The 24,158-nt window shown below is 40.1% G+C and overlaps 1 protein-coding gene and 1 non-coding gene across 4 annotated transcripts in view; one reads left to right on the forward strand and one right to left on the reverse strand.

Moving 5' to 3' along the window:
* PDE7B (phosphodiesterase 7B) overlaps nucleotides 1-24,158 on the forward strand; it is a 336,495-nt gene that overhangs the window by 305,260 nt on the left and 7,077 nt on the right. For all 3 annotated transcript variants that reach the window (XM_066248440.1, XM_066248442.1, XM_066248441.1), the window contains 3 exons: nucleotides 16,092-16,183; nucleotides 19,459-19,603; nucleotides 21,775-21,871. In XM_066248440.1, coding sequence (XP_066104537.1) covers nucleotides 16,092-16,183; nucleotides 19,459-19,603; nucleotides 21,775-21,871 — 334 coding nt within the window. The remainder of the gene's footprint in view (nucleotides 1-16,091; nucleotides 16,184-19,458; nucleotides 19,604-21,774; nucleotides 21,872-24,158) is intronic.
* LOC136316498 (U6 spliceosomal RNA) lies at nucleotides 7,271-7,377 on the reverse strand. Its single transcript, XR_010727730.1, has one exon. It is a non-coding gene; the product is annotated as a U6 spliceosomal RNA (small nuclear RNA).

Consider the following 24,158-nt stretch of genomic DNA (forward strand, 5'->3'; position numbering starts at 1 on the left):
AGGAAATTATTGATATCAATTTTAGTAGAGCTTTTGAAGAAATGTAATGATGAAAGAATTTCTGTCAAGCCATGGCTGGTTGGCTCAGTGGTAGAGCATCAGCCTGGCCTGTGGATGTTCCAGGTTCAATTTCCAGCCAGGGCACACAGGAGAAGCGCCCATCTGCTTCTCCACCCCTCCCCCTCTCCTTCCTCTCTGTTTCTCTCTTCCCCTCCCGCAGCCAAGGCTCCATTGGAGCAAAAGTTGGCCCGGGTGCTGAGGATGGCTCCATGGCCTCTGCCTCAGGCATTAGAACAGCTCCAATTGCAACAGAGCAATGCCTCAGATGGGCAGAGCATCACCCCTAGTGCGCATGCTAGGTGGATCCCAGTCAGACGCATGAGGGAGTCTGTCTGTGTGCCTTCTCACTTCAGCAATAAATAAATAAATAAATAAATAAATAAATAAATAAATAAATAAAAGTATTCTTGTCAAATCCCCATAAAACAAATGCCTTATACAAGATGCTGCAGCTTGAGGAAGAATATCCTTTTTTTCCCAAGTGAGAGGAGGGGAGATAGAAAGACAGACTCCCTCATGCACCTCAACTGGGACCCACCCAGCCACCTGTGTTTGGGGCCAATGCCCGGCCCATCTGGGGCCATGCTCGCAACCCAGCGCTTCCAGCTCCTGAGGAGGGGTGGAGAAGCAGATGGGCGTCTCTCCTGTGTGCCCTGACCGGGAATCGAACCCAAGGCATCCACACTCCGGACGGACACTCCACTACTGAGCCAATTGGCCAGGGAGGGCCTCATTTATTTCTAATTAAGTGCAATTGAAACAGTTTTTTCAAAAGCCTTTCTCCATCCAGTTGATTCGCTTTTGGCCTAGATAGAAACTGGTATTTCAAGGTTTATGGCTCCACCAAGTATGTGTTTCAGCCCTGGGCTCTCCTAGGCTGTCAGCCAGCACCTAGAGCTGGGATAGATATGGCCATAAGAGAGAGGACAGAATGACAGAACTAAGAAAGTCTTTTGATTATGAGCTAAAAACTAAAGAAAAAGAAAACACTAAAAGTAAATTTTCTAAACCATCTCAGCAGCTAAATTTATTGCTTGGGAAACAGAGATATTTGACAGGTAAAACAGAATGGGTGACCGCACCAGAGGCCCCCACGCAGATTTTCTGTTCCTGTCAATCCTTACTTATTCAAATGTCTGTTATTAGACAAAGGAAATCAATCAACACAATTGGCTACTTGACTCATTCCCAAATAATGTCAATGTTTACATAATTCTAATTTCTCATCATCAAATAAATCTTATCAGTGGAGTTTGAGAGTAAAATACTGCTACTGGGGGACTTGTATGTAAAAATGAGGGTTGTAAAACTGTACTTTGACATATAGCATATAGAAAACACAGTAAGTTCACATTTAGACAGATGTCAGAAATATGCCAGATGTTAAAGTCATAAAAACAAGAGAGTATAAAATATCAACAATAATGAAGAATTAAGTACTCGCTGCTAATTGACAAAAATTGATTCTCAAAAGCAAGATACTCCGATCTGTCTCCTGTAGATACAGAAAATGTTCTCCAAAATGATTCCTTACTCAACTTTTAAAGTGCAAATAGTTTTTAATAATTTTTATTTTTATTTCTTTGCTTAAAATAAACATTCCAACGCAACCTTTTCAATGCAACATACAGTTTTGTATACTTTTAATCAGCAACTATTTATTGCATAGATTGGATGATATGCTAGGATGTAGAACCACAAACATGAACAAAATATAACCTCGGTCCTCAAACATTTGTTTAAAACCAAAGTGCAAAATCCAGGAAAACTTAATCCCAGTTTGAGAAAGGTTTGAGGAGTTCGCTAAAGGTGTGCATATAGATACAACTTAAAACAGCCTTTGAAGAATAAATACCTATGTTGTTCTTTGTATCCCAAGATGTTAGTTACCACAATAAAGTAAGCTATTATTTTTTCTAGCGGTAAACTCATCAGCATCTGATCTGATAGGAAAGAAAAGGATCCTTTTGCTAATGACAAGAGAGAAATTGGGATCTAGGACTCAGAAACCACATTTCAGATACTCTCTTCATCAGTCCCCTGCTCAACTGGTCTTGGGTTCTCTTGGAGGCTAGAGCTCTATGTCTTTATGTTATAGAAACGATGTTGAAGGCAAACCAATATCACACAATATCATAAAGTTACTTCCAATAGCCTACTGCTGACTAGGATAAAAGATAAATCTTTTATCAGCCAAATTAAGTTTCAGTTCTGCCTCTCCAAAAATTATGCTGCCTTCAATATTTGGCTATATACCACTCTTGGCTATCTGAAGGAACTCCAAAAATATAAATTCCCTGTAAAATTCAGTTTAGCAAATCATATAACTAATCTTTATTCAATACTCACTATGATTCAGATGTGGTGCTAAATGCTTTTTATGTATTATATCATTTCATCTTCACAAAGCCCAGTTAGGTGGGCACTAATATCATACCTATTTTACAGAAAGATAAAAGTTGATACTTAGGAAATTCAAGTGTTTTTCCTGAAAACAAACAGCTGGTTAAAGGCAACGCTGGGATTGGAACTCAAGTGCTTTGTCTCCGGAGCCCAAGTACCTAAGAAATATTCAGGCTGCCTCTAAAACGCACATGGATCACCTACTGTGTGGCAGGTTACTAAGAGATCTCCTCCAGGCCATCCTATTGCAGGGAGGGAAGCGAGAGAATTAGGCAAGTGGCTCAGACCTAGGGAGACTCTGCTAAATAGTACCGTATCTCCCCATGTAGAAGACTCACTTTTTTTTGAAAAATTTGCGGTCTAAAAACTGGGTGCATCTTATAGAGTGGTTGTAAATTTTTTTACTTGCATTTCCCACTTTTTTTGCACTTGTTGTCTTTTTACTCATTGTTTAATGATGAATAAAACTAGAGTTCAATAACTTTATGTAATACATTTCTTTTTTCAAATTCCGGGCCCCCAAATTCAGATGCGTCTTATACATGGGGAAATACGGTACTCTTCAGTGGCTAGCTACAGACAAAATGAGGTGGGAAGACAGTAATTGATTCTACTGATGATTTCTGAAAGCAGAAAAACTCATAGAGGAAGAAAGGTGTAAACGGATCCTTGAGGCATGCGCAGCATGTTGAGGAACATTTTAGAGGGCACTAGAGGCAGCACAAGGTGCTGTGCTTTGGGAATTAAAACCCAGTTCTCTGTAATAATTGAAAACGGAATGTTCTTATCGCTTTAAGCTGAGCATCATCCTGCCAGAAACCAACCTTGCTTTCAGATCCAGGGTCTTGGACATATTACGATTAAGTATCATATATAAAATATATTCTCTCTTTTGTGAAAACAGTTAATTAGCTGTACAGAAAAGGACCTGGGTCAGAAATCCCCACTCTGCATCAAGCTTTAGATGAGGAACTGGAATAACTCTTCAGGTTTTCATTTCAAATGCAAAAATCATGGTCTATAACATACAAGCTGAACTGTTTTAAATAACAACATACGATATTCAAAAATTGTTGGAAATGTATCCCTTTAGCCTACCGAGGGCCTGCTTGGTTAAGACGTGAATGAGCTTTCAGGAAATGAATAACACGCAGATTGTGAGCAGGGACCTGTGCACAGCTTTCTAGAGAGCGGATCTGTCACTCAGACTCATATTTTAAAATGAGTGATAGATTAAGAAAGTATTAAAAACCATGGTAGGCAGTGAAAAAATATATATGCACTATATAGTACACAATATATTGTGAATACGTATATGTACAGGAAAATTATATAGAAACACGCACACATGAGAATTGGTTAACAAGAGTACAATAGAGAGGATGTGCCAGGAATTATGTGGCTTTGAGACCTCCCTGTGCGTGACTGCTACAATCCAGACTCACTCTAAATGAGATAAAATGGCAGAGGGCTTCCTCTCCCTCCTTTTGTTGGGTATGTTCTTCTGGTTCAGATAAATAAGGTTATTGCCTAACGCCCAGCCTGTGCTTCTGCCCTGAGATAAAGAGAGAGCCCGGGCAGCTGGAGTGAAGCCTGAGTCAGGGGGCTCCCTCCCATTGTCTGCTCTCTGGGCTCAGCTCACTAGCTGAACTGCCAACCCACGTTTAACACAAAGGCAATCAAGGCGCTTCGGATCTCTCATCAGACTGGGAACAGTCCAGGTGCCCAGGACTGAAATGGAACAGAATATGTGAAAGAGAAAACCCAAAATTTTACCTTCTGTCCCTCCACCCTGCAACCCTACACACACACACACACACACACACACACACACACACACACACACACGGGCTCAGCCGTTGGGCAAAGTAAGCATTAAATCAGATACAATATTGGTTATGACAATCGCAAAAAAAAATCACTTTCAGTTCAATTTAAAATTTAATTCCTTTTGATAAAGTCCAATTCTATCCAGTAACAGAGCAACCTAATGAATAAAATAATTAGTGATTAATCGCTCCATAAAACATTATATTTACTACATTTTAGACTGTCTTGCAGAACTTTACAATCATTTTTCTTAATCACTTATTACAAGCACTTGGAGGAGGTCAGCATTTTTAACCACATTTTATTCTAATGATTCTGAACCATATATGAAGTTGACAAAGTCAGGAGAAATGTTCCTCCCACATGGTCCTATGAACTCTACTCAAACAAGCTACTTCCTGCAAAGATTATACATAACCACACAATTTCTGTAACAGGAAAGGGATTCTGGGCTAGGGATGGGAAAATTGTAAAAAGGAGGCTCTAATTTGATTTTCTGATTTATAAAGTTTCTGCTGTTCACAGCGAGGTGGCTTGTTTGTGACATGTCTGTGGCTCTGATCAAACGCAGTCCTGCCCCTTGGACAGCAACTGATGTGCAGGGTCCTTGCTCTCAGAGCAGTGACTTGGGCAGGTGTAGAGCCAACAGCAGAGAGATGCCTTCAAACAGGCAGTGAACATGGCAGTGCTGTAGCTTCTTCCAAGGCCAAGGTCTTGGTTAGGACTCAAGGAGGAGCTTCGGTTCCTCTGCGGCCTCCTGGGCTGGGACTCTTGCAGCGTTACCAAGGAGACCCCTTGGCTGTTAGGAGAGAACTCAGTCACTTCATTATCTGCTAGAGTCCTGCTTCTCTGTTTCGTGAGCAATTAAAAATGAAAACAGATTATGTTCCTGTTGTTTTTATTTCTGTATCCTCTAGTTTCAAAGAGTAATTAACTCTGATTCGGAATACACCAGACTCAGTTTATTAACATCATTCTGAGTATTTTAATCAAAGAAAGTGTCTATTAAATGTGGGGGCGGGGGTGCCACCAGCTTAAAGCTGCCTTGTATGAAGGCAGATCTGCTCTGCCAGAGTTTCTTTGACAAATAGGCTTTTGATTTAATTTGAAAACCCGTGTTAGTGGTTTATTAAATGCCAGATGTGTTGTCATTCAGGAACAAAAGGACTGTTCTGTTCTTCGGGTGGCTAGTATTTGATAATTCAGACACGGTGAAAACTAAAAGTTTTACTCTAGGGGTTTTAAGGCTTTTGTTTTGTTTTTGTTTTCCAAATTAAAATTCTAATAGGTTTTGTTGACACAAAGGTGGGTATTTTCTCTTTCAACTTTAAGATGAAAATTATTCTTAAAACTACAAGTATGAAGAGTTGGCAACACTAGAACAAGCTGTCATTGGAATAATGTAAAGTTGCTGAGCTGATGCTCTTGAAGGTAGGCGGCTGTGGTTACCCCAGGTGGGATTCCAAAACAGTGCTGGGATTTCAATGGAGAGTCAAGTGGCATCATCCTATTCTATGCTCAGTGATCCGTGAGCTTCTGATGACTTTCTTCTTTTTTTCAATCTACTTTTTACTGAAAGCCAGAAGAGCCTAGAGGAGCAGAGCCGCCTCCCTCTGAGTGAGGCAGAAATAACTATGGCCATTCGCTACGAGACACCGAGACACCGGTAGTATCTTCCAGCTTGCTGAGCCCAGCCCTCCCCTGCTGCAAAACACCAACATCTTTAATGTCTTGTTTACAGTCAGGCTGGCATTTGTGTTTCCTCTGCTGAAACTTAAATCTGACCCATAGACAGCTGCTTAAAATTCCATTGCTCTCAGGATTGAGTCCAAATGTCTGAACACAATTTACAAATCCCGCCATGCTCTGACCCTGCTATACTTTCTACCTTCTCTTCCCGTCATTTCTTTTTTTTATGAGTGAGTCATTATTTTTATTATACAAATACATCCTTTTTTAAATTTTTTTAATTAATTTTAATGCGGTGACATTGATAAATCAGGGTACATATGTTCAGAGAAAACATCTCCAGATTACTTTGACATTTGATTATGTTGCATACCCCTCACCCAAAGTCAAATTGTCTTCCGTCACCTTCTATCTGGTTTTCTTTGTGCCCCTCCCCTCCCCCACCCCCTCTCTCTCCTTCCTCGCCCCCTACCCCCCTACCCCACCCCCTGTTACCATCACATTCTTGTCCTTGTCTCTGAGTCTCATTTTTATGTCCCATCTATATATGGATTCATATAGTTCTTAGTTTTTTCTGATTTACTTATTTCACTCAGTATAATGTTATCAAGGTCCATCCATGTTATTGTAAATGATCCGATGTCATCATTTCTCATGGCTGAGTAGTATTCCATAGTATATATGTATCAAAGCTTTTTAATCCACTGACAGACACTTAGGCTGTTTCCAGATCTTCACTATTGTAAACAATGTCGACATAAAAATGGGGGTGCATTTCTCCTTTTCAAACAGTTCTATGGTGTTCTTAGGGTATATTCCTAAAAGTAAGATAGCTGGGTCAAAAGGCAGTTCGATTTTTAATTTTTTGAGGAATCTCCATACTGTTTTCCACAGTGGCTGCACCAGTCTGCATTCCCACCAGCAGTGCAGGAGGGTTCCCTTTTCTCCACATCCTCGCCAGCACTTATTCTGTGTTGTTTTGTTGATGAGCGCCATTCTGACTGGTGTGAAGTGATATCTCATTGTGGTTTTAATTGCATTTCTCTAATGATTAGTGATGTTGAGCATTTTTTCATATGCCTATTGGCCATCTGTATGTCCTCTTTGGAGAAGTGTCTATTCATTTCTTTTGCCTATTTTTGATTGGATTGTTTGTCTTCCTGGTGTTGAGATTTACAAATTCTTTATAAATTTTGGTTATTAACCCCTTATCAGATGTATTGTCAAATATGTTCTCCCATTGTGTAGCTTGTCTTTTTATTTTGTTCTTATTGTCTTTAGCTGTGCAAAAAATTTAGAATGCTTCACGAATTTGCATGTCATCCTCACGCAGGAGCCATGCTGATCTTCTCTGTATAGTTCCAATTTTAGTATATGTGCTGCCGAAGCGAGCACCCCGTCATTTCTTAATGCAGACTCTCTGTATCATCCAGTCTGAACTACTTTCCGAGTCGCAAACATATCACTCATTCCTTTATTCATTCAATAAATATTCATTGAGGGGATTAGTATGTGCCAGGTACTGGGAATATAGGAGATAAACAAAACAAATAAAAACCCCTGTGTTCTAGTACAGAAAACAGAAAATAAGTAAGTAAAATATGCAGTATATTAGAAAGTGATGATTTCTAATGATAAAACATAAAATAAAACAGGGAAGAAAAATACAGTGCCCCTCTTGCTTACAGGTCTTCAACACATGCTCTTCCCTCTGCTTATTTTCATGAAACATATTCCCTCAACATTGCCTGAACTCTCTGACTCTTCTCTCACTCATTCTTTTAACCACAACCTCAATATATCTTCCTCTGAAAGCCTTCTTTTTCTTTAAATGTCCATCTTCCATGCCCCTGTTATAAGACTTCACAGCTCTTTATTAATTCTTCTATCACAATGTTTTCTCCCTAACTTGCTGCTGCCTGGCAAGTCAAATCCCCTACAGTCTGCATGCTCCTGGCCATCCACTTCATTCACTGTTGTATCCTCAGAATCCAGTGCAGTTCTGGTGTTCAGTGAATACTGTTCGGTGGTGGGAAGTTTGCCGGATGGGCAAATGGGTGGATGGATGGATGGACAGATGAGTGGATAGGTAGATGGAAGATGGATGAATCATTAAACACACTGAACACATGCAGCAAGAAAGACAAAACCCGAGTAACACTGGAGATATTAAGACTATTGGCAACACTGAATACCCACAGAGACACAGGGTAGAAATCTGACAAACAGAGGTAGTAGCACACAGACCAGGGAGACCAGCGAGCCAAGGCATGCACCCCCATTGCCCATTTAGTAGCTGCTACTGCTGATTGTTATATTCTTCTTACCCTACATCAAGGCTACAACATGATGAATGAGAAGCATTGATTGAAAATTTTGTTATAATGATTTTCTTACTTTTTATTTTAAAATTGACTAATTGCATCTGATATATGTTATTTCTGAAGTCATTTACCTGATCTTAGTCATCTGTGAATGAGTAGTAAGAGAGGGCTTATTACTATAATAATTTTAGTCTCTTTGGTTTTTGCCTAAGTCTAAAGATTTCACAACAAAAGATCCCAAATTTGGCTTCTATCAGTTATTGACCAAAAATTTAACAAGACTCTTTTTCTTTTAGCAGTTACTTAAACTTTTAGCTACTAAACTTTTAGGTTTGGAAAATTAATTATTCAGTGTCCATTTAACAAATATTTGCGTTTTAAGTGGCACTGCGCCACAGGCTGGGGCACAGAGATGAATAAGATATGCTCTTTGCTCTGAATGGCAATCATGTGTGGTAGCAGTTTTCAGACCAGGTATGTGTGCCCGTGGGGATACATGAAGACTTTCCAAGGGGGACATGGCCATGAATAGTTCTAACAGATTTCATTTTCAGGTCCTGAAGCTGACGTGCCAGGAATGTAATTGTAGAGCAGTCAAGCTGTTCCCACTTTTCCACTACTCTATCACTATCAATCTGTTCCCACTTTACAAAAGAAAGACATAGCTCTTACCCATGATGTGTATTGCATATTGTTCCAGTTGTGCCAATATCACATGCTACCTCAGTGTAAAAAAATACCAAAAGAACAACTGAAAATATTAAAGGAAATCTTCTATAACTGAGGTACTATAACGCTCCTAGATGTCTTGTAAATAGAAGCATCTTTAATTAATTTTTATTCTTAAGCAAATTATGTTTTCAAATTTGTAATACACATGTATTTTGATTAGTTAGTTATGAATAACAATTGCATTGTAAACTCAAGCTGTAAGAACATTCACTACATAAAGACTGATGTTAGGAAAATTTGTTAAATTAAAATTTCAATGTATATACTTATTTATGTTGCAAGGAAATATAATAGGGTGACAAAAAAAGAATTTTATACAAAATATATTACATAAAATAAAATTCTATGGGGAAATACAATGGAAATATAACTTCTAGAGGAAAAAGAATCAATTTAAAATTTCTGACTTAAAAAATAAATTATCATGAGTCTTTTTCAATGAGTGATGAATGGACATTAAATATCATTGGTATTTAGTTAGTTAGTTAGTTATTGAGAGAAAGAAGAGAGACAGGAAGGGAGAACAATGAGAACTATCAACTCATTGTTACTTCACTTTAGTTGTCTATTGATTGCTTCTCATTCGTGCCTTGATTAGGGGACTCAAACCCAGCCAATGACCCCTTGCTCAAGCCAGAAACCTTGGGAATGTGTGGATAATTCCACACTCAAGCCAGATGAGCCCATGCTCAAGTCTGTGAAATCAAGGTTTCGAACCTGGGACCTCAGTATCCCAGGTTAATGCTTAATTCACTGTGCCACCACCAGTCAGGCAAATGTCATTGGTTTTTAGATTTCTTTAGATATAGTTAATTCACAAAAAAAGTGTTATAATGACTTTATATTAAAATATGATATTCACAAATATGCATGACATTACATGGTTTGTTACCATTGAAATTTGTCCATTCTAAAACGTACAGGGAGAGCATAATTTTTCAAAATTATTTTCAAGAGTAAATGAACAAACCTGTGAATGTCACTGATGCACGAGGGCAAAGCCAGTGAACAAAGTTGTTACAAGATATTTTAGGCACTAGAGTAGAAGCTTGAGATGGGGTATAGAGCTAGAAAAGGGAGCTGTCTCTTTTTGGAGAACCAAGAAAATCTTTCTTAACAGATGGCAATGGTTTATCTCAGAAAAAAGGAGAGAGAGAGAGAGAGAGAGAGAGAGAGAGTGTGTGTGTGTGTGCGTGTGTGTGTGTGTGTGTGTGTGTGCGCACGCGTGCGCTCGTGTGTGCCTATGTTTCCCTTTAAGGTGATTTCTCCTCACTCTCTTTTGGAATTATAAAATTCTTTATTATCATTCTTATAAAAAAAAAACAAGCGCTATTATAGATCAAGACATTGAAAAGTTCTTTTCATTACCTCTTTCAGAATGATATGGAAGACAAAATAACTAAATAATTTCGTGTGTTAGTGACTTAAACAAGGACAAAAGTTTATCTCTATCCTTCATGAAAGAAGTTTGGAGATTGGCAGTCCAGAGTAGGTGTTGCGGCCTCACAAAATTAAGGATAAGAGACCAAGGATCCTTCTAGTTCTACAATCTGTCATCATTAGGGTGTGACACTTGTCCTTATTGCCCAAGATAGCTGCTGGAGCTCTAGCCATTCCTGCTGTATTCCAGACGAGGGAAACAACAGGAAAAAACAAAAGAGGCCTCTCCCAGATGAGTCACTTCCTTTCCAGCAACCTTCCTAGAAATGCCACACAATATTTCTGCTTTCATTTAATGGGTCAGAATTCAACTAAATGATTCCACCTAGTTCTAAAAGACACTGGAAAATGTTATCTTTATATTAGACAGCCATGAGACCATCAAAAAACTGAGATTCTGTAAATATGTGTGAAAGAAAAATGGATTTAGGGGATGAACACATAGGAGTCTCTGTCATGCCTGATGCTTGATCTTAAACCTGAGACATTCAAAATGATTAATTAGTTCAATCTTTCCCTTTATATGACATCTCCCTCTAACTCATGATTACTACCACACTTATGTAACCACTCCATCTTCTTTTTATTGTTGTTATGATTTTGGTTATTTGATGTCTCCACTATAATGTCTGTGCCTCTAATGGACATCTCAAACTCAACATGACCAACACTGAACTTCTCTAAACCTACTCTACCTGCAGCCTTCTCATCTCAGGTAACGGTCACTCCACCCCTCCAGTTATACAGTCTGGAAACACTGCAGTCTTATTGATCCAGAAATCAAGCACTCTCCCCACCACCACCTCCCTTGTCCAAGACACAGTCATCTCTTGCCTGGATGACTGCTATCACCCCCAAATAGTCTTTACACCTACTTCTACCCTTACCCCTACCAAAGTCTATTTTCAACAGAACAGTCAAAATTGATCACGTTTAAATTGACAGTCATATCATTTCGTTCTCCCTAAACTCTTGCAATGGCTCCTCATTTTTCTCAGAATGGAATTCAAAATCTTTAGAATGGTCAGAAGGCAATACAAGATCTGGTCTCTCATTGACTCTGACTTCATGTCCTAATACTTCCCCTCTCTGCACATTGACATCACGGCTGTTTGCACCCTCCCGCCACCTCCACCTTCGGGAGCCTTTGCTCCAGTTATTTCTTCTGGAACACTCTTTCTCTAGATAGCTGCATAGCTATCTGCCTGCTACCTTCATGTCTTTGTTCAGACCTTACCTCTTACCCCAACTACTTTAACAATCCCAACCCCAAAGGCTATCAAAGTCCCCGTTTTGTTTTTCTTTTCCTTCTGTAAATACACTTACTATCTTCTGAGATATTATACAATTTTTTCCAGAATTAAAGAATTTATTATGTTTATTGTCTATTATCTGTCTTTCCCATGCCTTCCACCACTACTAGTTTCTTGTCTGTTTTGTTTACGGATGTATTTCAAGCACATGTTATAGTGCCTGGAACATCATAAGTACTCAATATATTTGTTGAATGAAATCAAATAATTTGTTCAGTAACTTAATTTGCAAATTAAAGGAAAAAATTTCTCTGTGCATTGCACAGAGCTCAGTGGATACAAAAGAGGAAGGCAGGCTTCCTACTCGGATGTAGCTTATAATCTAGTAAGAAGAAAGGAAGTGCATAAATAACTCATACACATCAACAAGACTGAGTCCAACAGGGCTTAGGACAAAAGAAAGAGCCGCAGAACTCAGAGGACAGCAAGTTCACCTCTGACTGCAATGATTCCAGACGGTTTTGCAAATGAAGTATTTGAAGGGGACTTTGAAAGACAGGTGGTAGTTTAAATATAGAGATAGAGGTACTTGAAGATTTTATTTTTAAAATTTTGGGAGGCACAAAATTAGCAAAGGACATTTACCTTGATAATTTAATAATTCTGTCAACGATAAATTTATAGTCTTATTTATATGGTATCACTTATTTGGACTATAAGCTCTTTGTAAGAAAGGAAAGGTAAAGGTATTCAATTATATCAAAATATAGAAACAAAATGGTAGTTGGGATCATTTCCAGAGAGCATTGAATGCTGAGCTCAGGAGTTGGGCTTAATTTATTTGATAGAGAACCACTGTGAGGTTTGGAGCCTGGGATGTGAATAAGCAACAGCATGACACACTGAAGTTAGATGAGCTACGCAAGGGCAGCAATCCCGTCTTGTTTACCTGTGGGTGTCCTGTGCTGGCCACAGCACCTGGCATAACAGCAGTGCTCAAGAAATATTCGTTTCTATTCCAACCCTTGACTAGGGAGATGGTAGAAAATTCAGTCAAATAAACAAGTCACATCCTGGCAGCTTTAAGGAGGATAGACTGAAGAAAGGAGAATGATGAAGGATAAGAAAGCACTGGCATCAGATCATCACAATGAAAGAAAGGGACAGGGATTAGCGATGCCGGGTTGGAAGAACCAGCGGGTCTCAGAGACGGACTGCACATGAGGGCTGAGAGTGGCTGAGAGATGAGTTCTCCCCCAACACCACCTAAATCTGCTCAACACTCGTAACATTTGACAACAAGGTTCTTTTTGCAATGAAACCAAATTTGGAGGGAAAGCTTCCAGAGTGGGTTTAGAAACTAACATCTAATTAAAACAATTAACCATAAACGTTTAATGCAGTAACTTTCAACAACTGCCGGAAAAGTAAGCATCAGCAGTTGTACATTTCTGGCTTCTGAAAGCTTGGATGTGGCTGCACAGAGCAAGTAAGTGCTTGGGAGGCGGCAAGGGGCGTGAGCAATGCGTAGGTTTTAGTAACTAGCAGACCTGGCGTTAAGGTCTTCCTCAGCTCCTCAGTAACCATGCAGCCACTCAGAGAAACCTGAAACTTCATTACCTATGAGTTGATGATAAAAATAGAGAGTGATGGCTCAGCGGTAGAGCGTCGGCCTAGCATGTGGAGGACCCAGGTTCGATTCCCGGCCAGGGCACACAGGAGAAGCACCCATTTGCTTCTCCACCCCCCCCCTTCCTCTCTGTCTCTCTCTTCCCCTCCCGCAGCCAAGGCTCCATTGGAGCGAAGATGGCCCGGGCGCTGGGGATGGCTCTGTGGCCTCTGCCCCAGGCGCTAGAGTGGCTCTGGTCGCAACATGGCGACACCCAGGATGGGCAGAGCATCGCCCCCTGGTGGGCAGAGCGTCGCCCCATGGTGGGTGTGCTGGGTGGATCCCGGTCGGGCGCATGTGGGAGTCTGTCTGTCTCTCCCTGTTTCCAGCTTCAGAAAAATGCAAAAAGAAAAAAAAGAAAAGAAAAAAAATAGAGAGTGAGGTAAAGATTAAATGAGACCATGTAAACTGAGCGATTTATAAATGTTAGCTCTGGACCCTATGCTGCCCTTCTTTTTTTGTGTTCTGGAATCCACTGAAGCGCCCCGACTTTTAACCCAGTTCTAGCCAGACACACTTTTTATTTCTAGTGAATGTCCCCAGAATGGTTGTGTCTGTAATCATGTACTCTATTATCTTTTATTCTGTGACACTTCCAGGCCCACTCAATCTCTTTCCATTTCCCTGGTATTCAACTCCAAATATGGTTTCACCAGCAAATTTCCCAAGTATCCTTTTATTCTGTCTTCGAGAAGATTATTAATGAAGATGTTAAATCAGGCTGGCATGAATAACAATGCTTAAAGCAATCCTCCAGACACTTTTGTTCCACTCATCAGAGATATGGTGTCATTTATCATTAGGTCTTGTTACAATTGCCCAGCCCTTCGGAAAACTCACATGAAGACACTTATTTACGTATCTACTTGAATTAGTCTTGCAAGTGAATGCTCATGAGTTACTGAATTAAATGTCACCATAAGATAGAACATCTGTTACATCACACTAACCTATCATTCTCTGCTCACATAAATCTTTACGGTCAAAACAAATTAGTCTAGCATGTTCTTTCTAATAAACATTCTCTTTTGTTGTGCGTGGCTCGTGCCCAAAAAGAGATAATAGACTAGTTGATAAAAGTAGCAAAACCTCATCACTGGTTCCAACATGGTCAAGTGATAAATAACAAATAAATGACTCCCTGGCAAGAAGAAAAATGAATAGCAAAAACATAGCCTATACAGAGGGTCAGTATAAGGCTCTGCCTCATGAAACTCAATCCTACAAAGTCCTGGAAATTGCTGTCTGAGTTTAGAACCAAAAATAGTGGCCGTTTTCTTGAACTTGCTTTTTCCTAATAGATCCTTTGATTGTGTTACTCACAGAGGTTCTCTTTTCTCATTTCCTGAAAGAGTTGAGGATTATATGGGTGGCTCAGGCATCGAAGTAGGACATAATGATGGAATATCTTTCAGACTCGCTCCAGGCTACATTCAGTCTCCACTGTGTTTTCTTTGCTGCTTCCTTTCACCTTTTCCGTTCACTGTGGCAAAATAACACAATATGAAATTTACCATCTTAAATATTTTAAGAGTACGAGTACATTTACACGTTGTGCAATCACCACCGCCATTCCTCTCTGGAATTATTTTTATCTTGCAAAACTGAAGCTCTGCGCCCATTCACTGCGAGCTCCTTATCCCCCCAGCCCCTTGCAATCATTATCTCCATGAATTTGACTACTTTAGGCACTGCATATAAGCAGAATCATATTTTTAGTGAATGCTATCTTCCTAGAGTTTTTCTAATTTTATAACCCTTCTTGAAACAAAATGGAGAATGAATAAATAAACAAATAAGGAAATAAAACAAATCAATCTCCAGAGGACTAGACTCGTTCCGTTCTGTATATATCAAGTCAGTGGTAAGGCCATAATGTTTGCAAATTAGAATGAAACACTGGATTGTAAGAAATATTCATTAATTAAATAGCTAATGTTCAGAGAAGTATCATATTTAAGATAACAGTAAGGTCAAAGGAGAGATTGAACATGGTAGAGGTTCCTACAAGGAAAGAAATATCAAGATAATTGAACAAGGAAGCAATTGTAGATTTCAGCTGAGAGCCAGTGGGCTAAATGCCAGTATACTAGGTCATGCAGGTTATTGACAGAGCTGCTTCCAAGTCCGTGGTTCTCCAACTTTAGTGTACATAAAATTTAATCAGCATAAATCTACCAAATCAAAACTGTATGGACCGGAACTTGGGAGTCTGAGGATGTCATCAGCTGCCCGGGTGGGTTACAGATAAGATTTCTTACGAATGTTGAGTAACAATGGTCAGAACAGTAAATCAGACTAGGGGTTGTGAGGCCTGTTTCTGTTTGGTTGAGTATATAACCTTGGCTGCTATTATGCACATAGCCCCTGGAATCCATTACGGCCTATTTGGATCTGCTTCCATTTCTTTTTCTACATTGAGTGTTGCCTGACCTAGCTATCAAAAGCAGAGACTGAAGCAGAAGTGAATATACCTTCATTCAATCTCCCACTGTAGGTAGGGTCAGCAAGGGTCAATATCCCATCACCAATATAGCCTTGAGAATATGCCCTGTTGTATTTTGTGTTTCTTTTTCGGTCTGCCTCTTTGCCATTCCGGAGGGAAAACTCTGGCCACAGTGAAGCTGTGTTCAGCATGGAAGTTCAGTATCCAAGCTTCTCTGTCGTTGACAGCTTTAATTTTCTTTCCAGAATATGTCTGTGCTGGAGAATCACCACTGGCGATCTACAATCGGCATGCTCCGAGAATCAAGGCTTCTTGCCCACTTGCCAAAGGAAATGACGTAAGTAGGGTAGAGATGAAACCTACTGATGCCACACGTTAGAGATAAGCCTCTTTCTCTAGGGCACGCCTAAGACCCCCTGGGTTCATGGTAGGGAGCCGGCTTGCCGTGCTTCCTGCCTACACCCGGTATTGTCTATCAGAGGAGACCCGGTGTCAGTTACCGCAACCCAGAAACCAGAATCTCTCTGTGAGCTTTGAAAGGGCATCGGATCGTCTATGACCTAACATCAGGAAAAGGAGAATAAACAGCTCTCCGCTTTCACACTCAGCATCAATGCTCTGCTTTGCCAAATTCCTGTCTTCTATGTTAACAACATTGTCCTCCTGTTTAAGCCCAAACAATAAATATTTATCAAAAAAGAACACAGGAGGTCTCGAGCTAGTTTTAAGATCAGTTCAATGAAGTTTGTTTCATAATTGCCAATCTCAGGAAAAATACAGGTCAGAAATACTTTTTTCTAAAGTATCTTTTGTTAAGTAACTGAATTGGCCCCAGCAATTTTTTCACCATTAATTTACCTGTGTCTCTTGTGTTTTGAAGAGAATAGGAAATACTGGTTTCCTGGTCTGCTGTTTGTTAGTCCAGATATTTAAGCTGAGTCCTACTAAATCCAAGGCCATCACCTCATTGTCTACATGGCCCCAAATTAACTGCTGTGCCATCTACCAAAGCCAAAACAAATGCTGATCTGTTTGTTTAAAATGCACAGAACCCGAGGTGGCTAGAAGAGATGTAAGTAGATCTCTGTACCCATCTTTCTGAAGGGCACATAGCTTCAGGTTAGTGGCCCAGTTATGTCTCTCCATAGAGCAGGCACTAAGCTCTGGGCTCACTGGTTTATTCCCAGCCCTCTGATATTTTAGCACCCAGAGGAATGTTGAATTTGCAAGAACTTCAGTTCTGATAACTTCTTACTTCCTGGAACTAAAAACCAATCTTCATACATGGAATAAAAATGTGTGTCTTTTACGAAAACAATAAATTGCAAAGATCAAAAGAAATGCAAAAAAGAATGATAAACCAGAATAAGAAGTAAGAAGGAGAAGAAAAAGAGGATAGTGGCAGGGTCAGCTAAAGAAAGAAAGGAGAAGGGAGGGAAGGAGAATGAGAACAGGAAGAAATGAAAGGAACACTTGGAGGACTTGGCCCTCAAAGCATATTAATTCTGCTTGTGGCTCAAGTAGTATTCACTTCCTAAGATAGTCCTACTCATCCCTATGGATTCCATCCCTATGGATTCCATCCCTATGGCTTCCATCCCTATGGATCCCAAGTCAAGAGACTGCCTACCTGTACCCCAGAAGGTCCCCATTGTGTCTCCCATCACATTCCAAGGGAAGTAACCACTCCCTTGGTCTTTGTTTTAATACTTGTTTTATTTGATTCCAAATAAAAGTACCATATTTTTTATGTCTTTGTGAGATGCAGTCTTATAAACTGCTTTGGCTAAAAGAATAATTGGTATGTAATAATATATATGAAAGGACTTTATAATGAAAGTTATCAACATAATATCATGATTTTTCCTTTTTTCCTCATGTCAAAGCTTTAAAATAATTTTTCTGATTTTAAAAGTAAAGATTAAAGAGGGTTAACTGTACAAACTAAGAAAAAGTCAGAAAAAATTAGCTTAACAATAAATTTTTTAAGTTATAGATTAAGCTATCCTAAAAATTAAGATTTATTTTTATCAAAAAATATCATAAAAAAGCAGAACAAGTCACATTATAGAAGGAGATATTTGCAACACATAAGTGACAAAGGACCACTATTGAAAAAATATTTAAAACTCTTAGAGTCAGTAAACAAAAGAGAGACAACCCAACAGAATAATAAGTAAAAGCTAGAATAGAAATATTACAAAAGAGGAAATACCAGTGGCCAATAAACACATGAACATATGTTCAACCTCATTAGCAATCAAGGAAATTTATATTAAAACCATAATGAGTTGCATAACATACCCCTCAGATTGATTTTAAAAATGTAAAGAGTAAGAATATAAAACAATGGGAATCTTATTCTATTACTACAATTGTTTTAGGGAAACTTTTTCGCACATGTAGAACTGGAGATATATAAGGGTGTTTACTTTGGCATTTTTTCTTAGTAGTTAAAAGCTAGAAACAACTCAAGTGACCATCAAAAGAAGAATGAATAGAATGTAGTGTATTACTACAAAGGAATACACTATAATCCTGAAAATGGATGAACTACATACAGCTCACACATCAACATGGATGACCTTCAAAAACAATGTTAAGCTAAAAAAGCAAGTCACAAACTAATATTTACTGTGTCCCTTAAAGTTCAAAAGCAGTTAACCCATATTATTTAGACACGCACACGTATAGATGGTAAATTTATTAAAAGTAGCCAGAAAAGTATTAAAACAAAGACCAAGGGAGTGGTTACTTCCCTTGGAATGTGATGGGAGACACAATGGGGACCTTCTGGGGTACAGGTAGGCAGTCTCTTGACTTGGGAGATGATTACAAGATGTTTACTTTATATTGATTTATTAAACTGGATATGTATGCTCTATGCACTCTACTTGAATATTTTTCATTTTTCAAGGTGAATTATAAAAATAGCTATGAATATTTCCTTTCATTGATTACTTTTTTATGTGAGGTAGAGTTCTAATTTATTTTATTTTCCCCAAATATCCCATTTTCTCTATACCATTTTTGACTAAGGCATTGCTTGCCCATGGTTTGCAATGGTGCCTTTATCAACCACTATCCTTTTTAAGTTCCAGCATTTCTTTCCGGCCTATCTGTTGTTCTTGTTGTTTCCATTGATGGATCTTTCCATCCCACAGTATCAGTCACTTCTATTTTCTTCATAATTATGACTGTTAGTTTGCTCTTTTCTTACCCCATGCAAATCTTACTGTTTGAACTGGTTTGAATGCTATAAAAGCACAACCCAAATTTCTGTGATTCTGTGAGTCTTTTTGTGTCCTCCTTAAAACATACATTTCAGTTTTTATGCCCACAGGAACCATGAGAGTGTATAAACTACCAGACCTTTGTCCATCTAAGGTTTCAATTACTCTCTCCAGTTCCTGGTATACCTTCCATCCAAGGAGCAAGAGTGATGGTGGGCAAGAGAATCAATCTTGTGCTGGGAGGGACTGGGACTCTATGTAATAAATAGTATCAAAGGCAGAAAAGAGATTGCAAGCCACCTGATGATGACAGAATCAATCACCCTCCTCAAAAGGATTTGCTTTGTGTGTGTGTTCTCTTTCATTCTTGTGGATGCAGACAGGATATTGAACAGCAGCTGGGCTCCTTGATCTTGGCAACAGACATCAACAGGCAGAATGAATTTTTGACCAGATTGAAAGCTCACCTCCAAAATAAAGACTTAAAACTGGAGGATGTACAGCACAGGCACTTTCTGCTTCAGGTAAACAACCTCAAAGCTATTATCCTTGCTGGGTAAATACACTTAGGGGCATGATCAATAATTTTAGCACATTTAAGAGGGAGAATCTCCCATGGTTTAAGTTAGAGCAGTGACCTACTTTATTAAAAGCCTTGAGATACAGGAATTTTTAAGTGGTTTCCAAGCAAGCAAAATCTGGGTTTCCAGTAGTTGATACTATCTCATTTTTTTCCTTGTTTGGGAACTGCTTCACCACAAAGTTGTTCCTCTGGGCAGTTGCATTCAATAAGAACCTACCACATGTGCCTGACCTGTGGTAGCGCAGTGGATAAAGCATCAACCTGGAATGCTGAGGTCGCCGGTTCGAAACCCTGGGCTTCTCTGGTCAAGGCACATATGGGAGTTGATGCTTCCTGATCCTCCCTTTCTTCTCTCTCTCTCTCTCTTTCTCTCTACTCTCTCTCTCTAAAAATGAATTAATAAAAAAATAAATTTTAAAAAGAACCTACCACATTTTGTGCCTTTATGTAAAATTGACCACTATGATACCTGTGCAATTTCAAAAGGCTGTTGCTATAACACAAAAGCATATTATGTTAACTATAGTCCAAATTAAAAATTGAGAAGCAAGTAGCCTTCTTTTATCTAAAACCTACTTAATCAAACCTTGCTTTACTTCCTTTTACTACCTAAACTCATTATTTTCCTCTGAAACTCAAACATGTTTACCTAGTTTTAACATTTTTAGGCCACCAATAAATAAATTGTTTTAACTCACGAATTGGTCATATGAAGCCCACCTCTTTTTGCGTCATTCCATGGCAAAAAGCATTTACGACATGAGAACAAGAGGAGGAATAGATCCCAGAAGTAGAACTCTGACTTCGTCTACAAATCAGAGCCTTTTTCTTATTTTTCATTTTCTCTTGTCTTCCTTTTGGCACAAAAGACTGAATGGATGGGTCCTGGACTCATCTAAAAATTAGACCAGCTTTTCCCAGGAAGACGGAGCCGCACAGGGCAGACTGAGCTTGCAGTCTTTTCTGCTCCATGCTGCCCTCTAGCCATCCAAAGTCCAAAGTGGCCCGTCCTTTCCAGGAAATGCTCTGCTCCCTGCTGCAGCCCTGTATCCCTTTCTTCTTTCTTCCCAAACTCCCTGTTTCCTCCTCGACTGCCACAAAGATCAATGCTGTGTCTGATTTTAGAGACTCGGGCCAAGTTGTGAGTGGCTGAAACATTTGGCCTAAACGGTTGCATTTAAAAGGAAAGCTAGCTTACGCACATGAATCCCTAAAGGGCAGAATTTGGAGGAGACTTACACCCCTTACCTATTCCAATGTGTACTGGCGCCCCCAATAACCAGGAAATATAGAGGCAACCAAGCTTGCAACTTGATACAACCCAGGTTCTCCCAGACCCCAGGACTGTTGGCAGTTCTATGATCATAGGGAACTGGGTCAAAACAAACAGACTCTGCTGCTGGGCAGGGCACACCACAGGAGTCCGTCTGAGTTGCCATCTCTTTGCAGCTGGTGGTAAGGGGCAGAATCTAGTTCTCTGGGAATTCAAGCGAACCTTCCCAGGGCCAACATCACTGAGAAAGTGGGCATCCCAGATTTAAGCTAGTGTGAGGCAAGCCAAGAGGCCTTGACTTCGTTCTGCAAACAAAACACTCCCAGACTTGATATGACCTAGCTCCCTGGCTGCCAACCTGAGCTTGCTTACACCCACAGACATGGGCACATAAATGCAAACACTTAATTTAAGTGATGTATGTAGTTGGGCATTTTGGCCACTGTGAAAATGAGGCCCAAATGATCTCACTTAATCCTTCCTGGCCAGGGCCCCTGCGGCCTCCCCGCCCGTGAGAGGTGGGGCAGCAGAAGGAATCAGGACCGTGGCTTTCTTTGGCCGGCCTGCCCCAAGTCTCTTCCAGAAAGCTCCGTGTCCTTGGACGGTGGCTCTTCTCTCCTTCTCACTGCTTGCTATAAAGTGGGAGTTCTGAATGAAAGGTCTGTGTGGCGGCGAAGAAGTGCCGTTTCCTGAAGAAACAGGTCAGGGAGGCCCTGCATGAATATGGGCCTGGTACCGTGGGGCACACTGGTGGGTCGGACAGCCCCCTGGGGCCTGGGGAGCATTTGCTGCTATGAGATCACCCTCTGACAGTCTCTCCCTGCCCTGTCACTTCTCAGATTGCCTTGAAGTGTGCCGACATCTGCAATCCTTGCAGAATCTGGGAGATGAGCAAGCAGTGGAGTGAGAGGGTCTGTGAAGAGTTCTATCGGCAAGGTTAGTTGTGATCCGACAGCCGCGCTGTCACGGCCCCCTCATTTCCGCTGTGTATCCTAACGAACAGGAAATGGCTAATCTATCATGACATTTGTTCTTTCATCAACTGTTGTTGTCCTAACCTTTCTCTTCACCTCTCTCGCAAACCATCCATCCCTTTTTTGGAACTAATTTAAAAATAAACAACATTGACTTATTACAAAAAAAGGTAGTAATAAAGTGCAATAAAAGTGAGTGAAAACGGGAGATATAGATATAGATATAGATATAGATATAGATGTGTAATTTATTTTAATGGCTTTCCTCTGTAGATATAAAAATGTGAGGGATGGTTTGATTTTTACTATGACCTTCATTTTAATGAGCTGAGCGCGGCCTAAAGGCTAAATGCCATTTCGGGTCAATGTTTTCCACTCTGACAGAAGGACTTAACTCCTTTTGTGTTCTCTTCCTTCATTTTCTTAAATAAAGCTAATGATGAAATAGAGCACAGCTGACCAAGAACTGAATTCATTCTCTCAAAGTCAAATGGCCCCAAGTTAGGGTGTAGTTTTTAAGAGATTAACCTCGTTCAGAAATAAGGCAATGAATCTGAACAGGATCTGGCCGCTGGGTGGGATGTCGGCCTTAAACAGAGCCTCGTTTCTTCAGGCCCGGTTTCGGTGCTCAGGAAGTTGGTTCAGGCCCAACAGTGCCCTGATGTTAGGGACGGGATCAGGTTTGTGAGGCTGAGAACAAATAAAGCCTGAAGTGTTCCACATACCAGCTCTGTGAGGAGGTCAAGTGGCCACAGTGAGCCTTTTGGAGAAGCCTGCATCGAAAGATGTGTCAGTGGCATTGTAATGGTCCCAAAGACAGAAGACAAAGCAGAGTGGATTGGGTTCACGTGGAGACAAAAGACTCTGCTCAGCATCACATTCACTCAGGGGAAAAGTGCTCACGTTGCTCCCACAACTCTGTGTAAGTTCACTTCAATTGGGTGTAAATGGTTACAGATCAAAAGATCAGTTCTAGTTGCCCATGATAGAAAAATCTCCACTGAAGGGAAAAATAAAGACAAAGAGAATGAAATTGGAGCAGAGAGGTTTCAGATCAGATAAGATACATACTTTCTTTACTGTATGATATAGAAAATATTGAAATAGCACAGTGAGAGAAGGGCTGGGTTCTGTAACTCAAACAGTGGGACAGAGAGAAGATTCTACTCCATCCCTCTTGGTTTTGACTCAGTCATGTGCTCCTGTTGGCATCAGTTGCAGTTAAACCCCTTCATTTGCTTGTCTTGCACCCTTATTTGGATTATAAGCAACTCGGGGACCATGTCACTTAAGCAGATTGTAAGGTCCACACATTTGGTGAATGAAAGTTTTTAACTAAGTGAAGTAAATGGGATCAGCCAAGAAAAATAATCCCTAAGATCTCTTTACCAAAAAAAACCTGGTTGTTGTCCTCAGAATATGTGCATGTACAGCATCATAAATTGGAACAACCTAGAACATCTGTTACTCTCATCGCTGAAGGTGAGCTTCCATACCCTTTGTTCTGGCATGGCTTCTGGCAGAGAAAGAAGAATAGAGAGGGCATGTTGGGTCCTTGCTGTTTAATTGCTTTATGATCTAGCAAAAGTTCAGCCTGTTTAAGAGGAGAAGATCTCTTGTTATCCAAACTACAGTGTGTCCGTGAAGTCACAGTGCACTTTTGACCGGTCACAGGAAAGCAACAAAAGACGATAGAAATGTGAAATCTGCACCAAATAAAAGGAAAACCCTCCCAGTTTCTGTAGGATGATGTGGCAGCATATGCGCATGTGCAGATGATGACGTAACATCGTGTGTACAGTGGAGCAGCCCACAGCCATGCCAGTCGAGATGTGGACAGTACAGAGGAAATTTAGTGTTCTGCGGCTCACTAAATTCGAATCCGTGACCAAAGTGCAACGTGAATATCGGCGTATTTATAACGAAGCGCCACCACATAGGAATAACATTATTCGGTGGGATAAGCAGTTGAAGGAAACCGGCAGTTTGGTGGAGAAACCCCGTTCTGGTAGGCCATCAGTCAGTGACGAGTCTGTAGAGGCTATACAGGATAGCTACCTAAGGAGCCCTAAAAAAATCTGTGCGTGAGCCCTCATTGAACTGCACTGAATAGGTATGAAACTGGGAGAGTTTTCCTTTTATTTGGTGCAGATTTCACATTTCTATCGTCTTTTGTTGTTTTCCTGTGACCGGTCAAAAGTGCACCATGACTTTACGGACACACTGTACATGTCATCCATATTGAGTTA

The sequence above is a fragment of the Saccopteryx bilineata genome, chromosome 12, assembly GCF_036850765.1.
Source record: "Saccopteryx bilineata isolate mSacBil1 chromosome 12, mSacBil1_pri_phased_curated, whole genome shotgun sequence".
NCBI classification, from domain to species: domain Eukaryota; kingdom Metazoa; phylum Chordata; class Mammalia; order Chiroptera; family Emballonuridae; genus Saccopteryx; species Saccopteryx bilineata.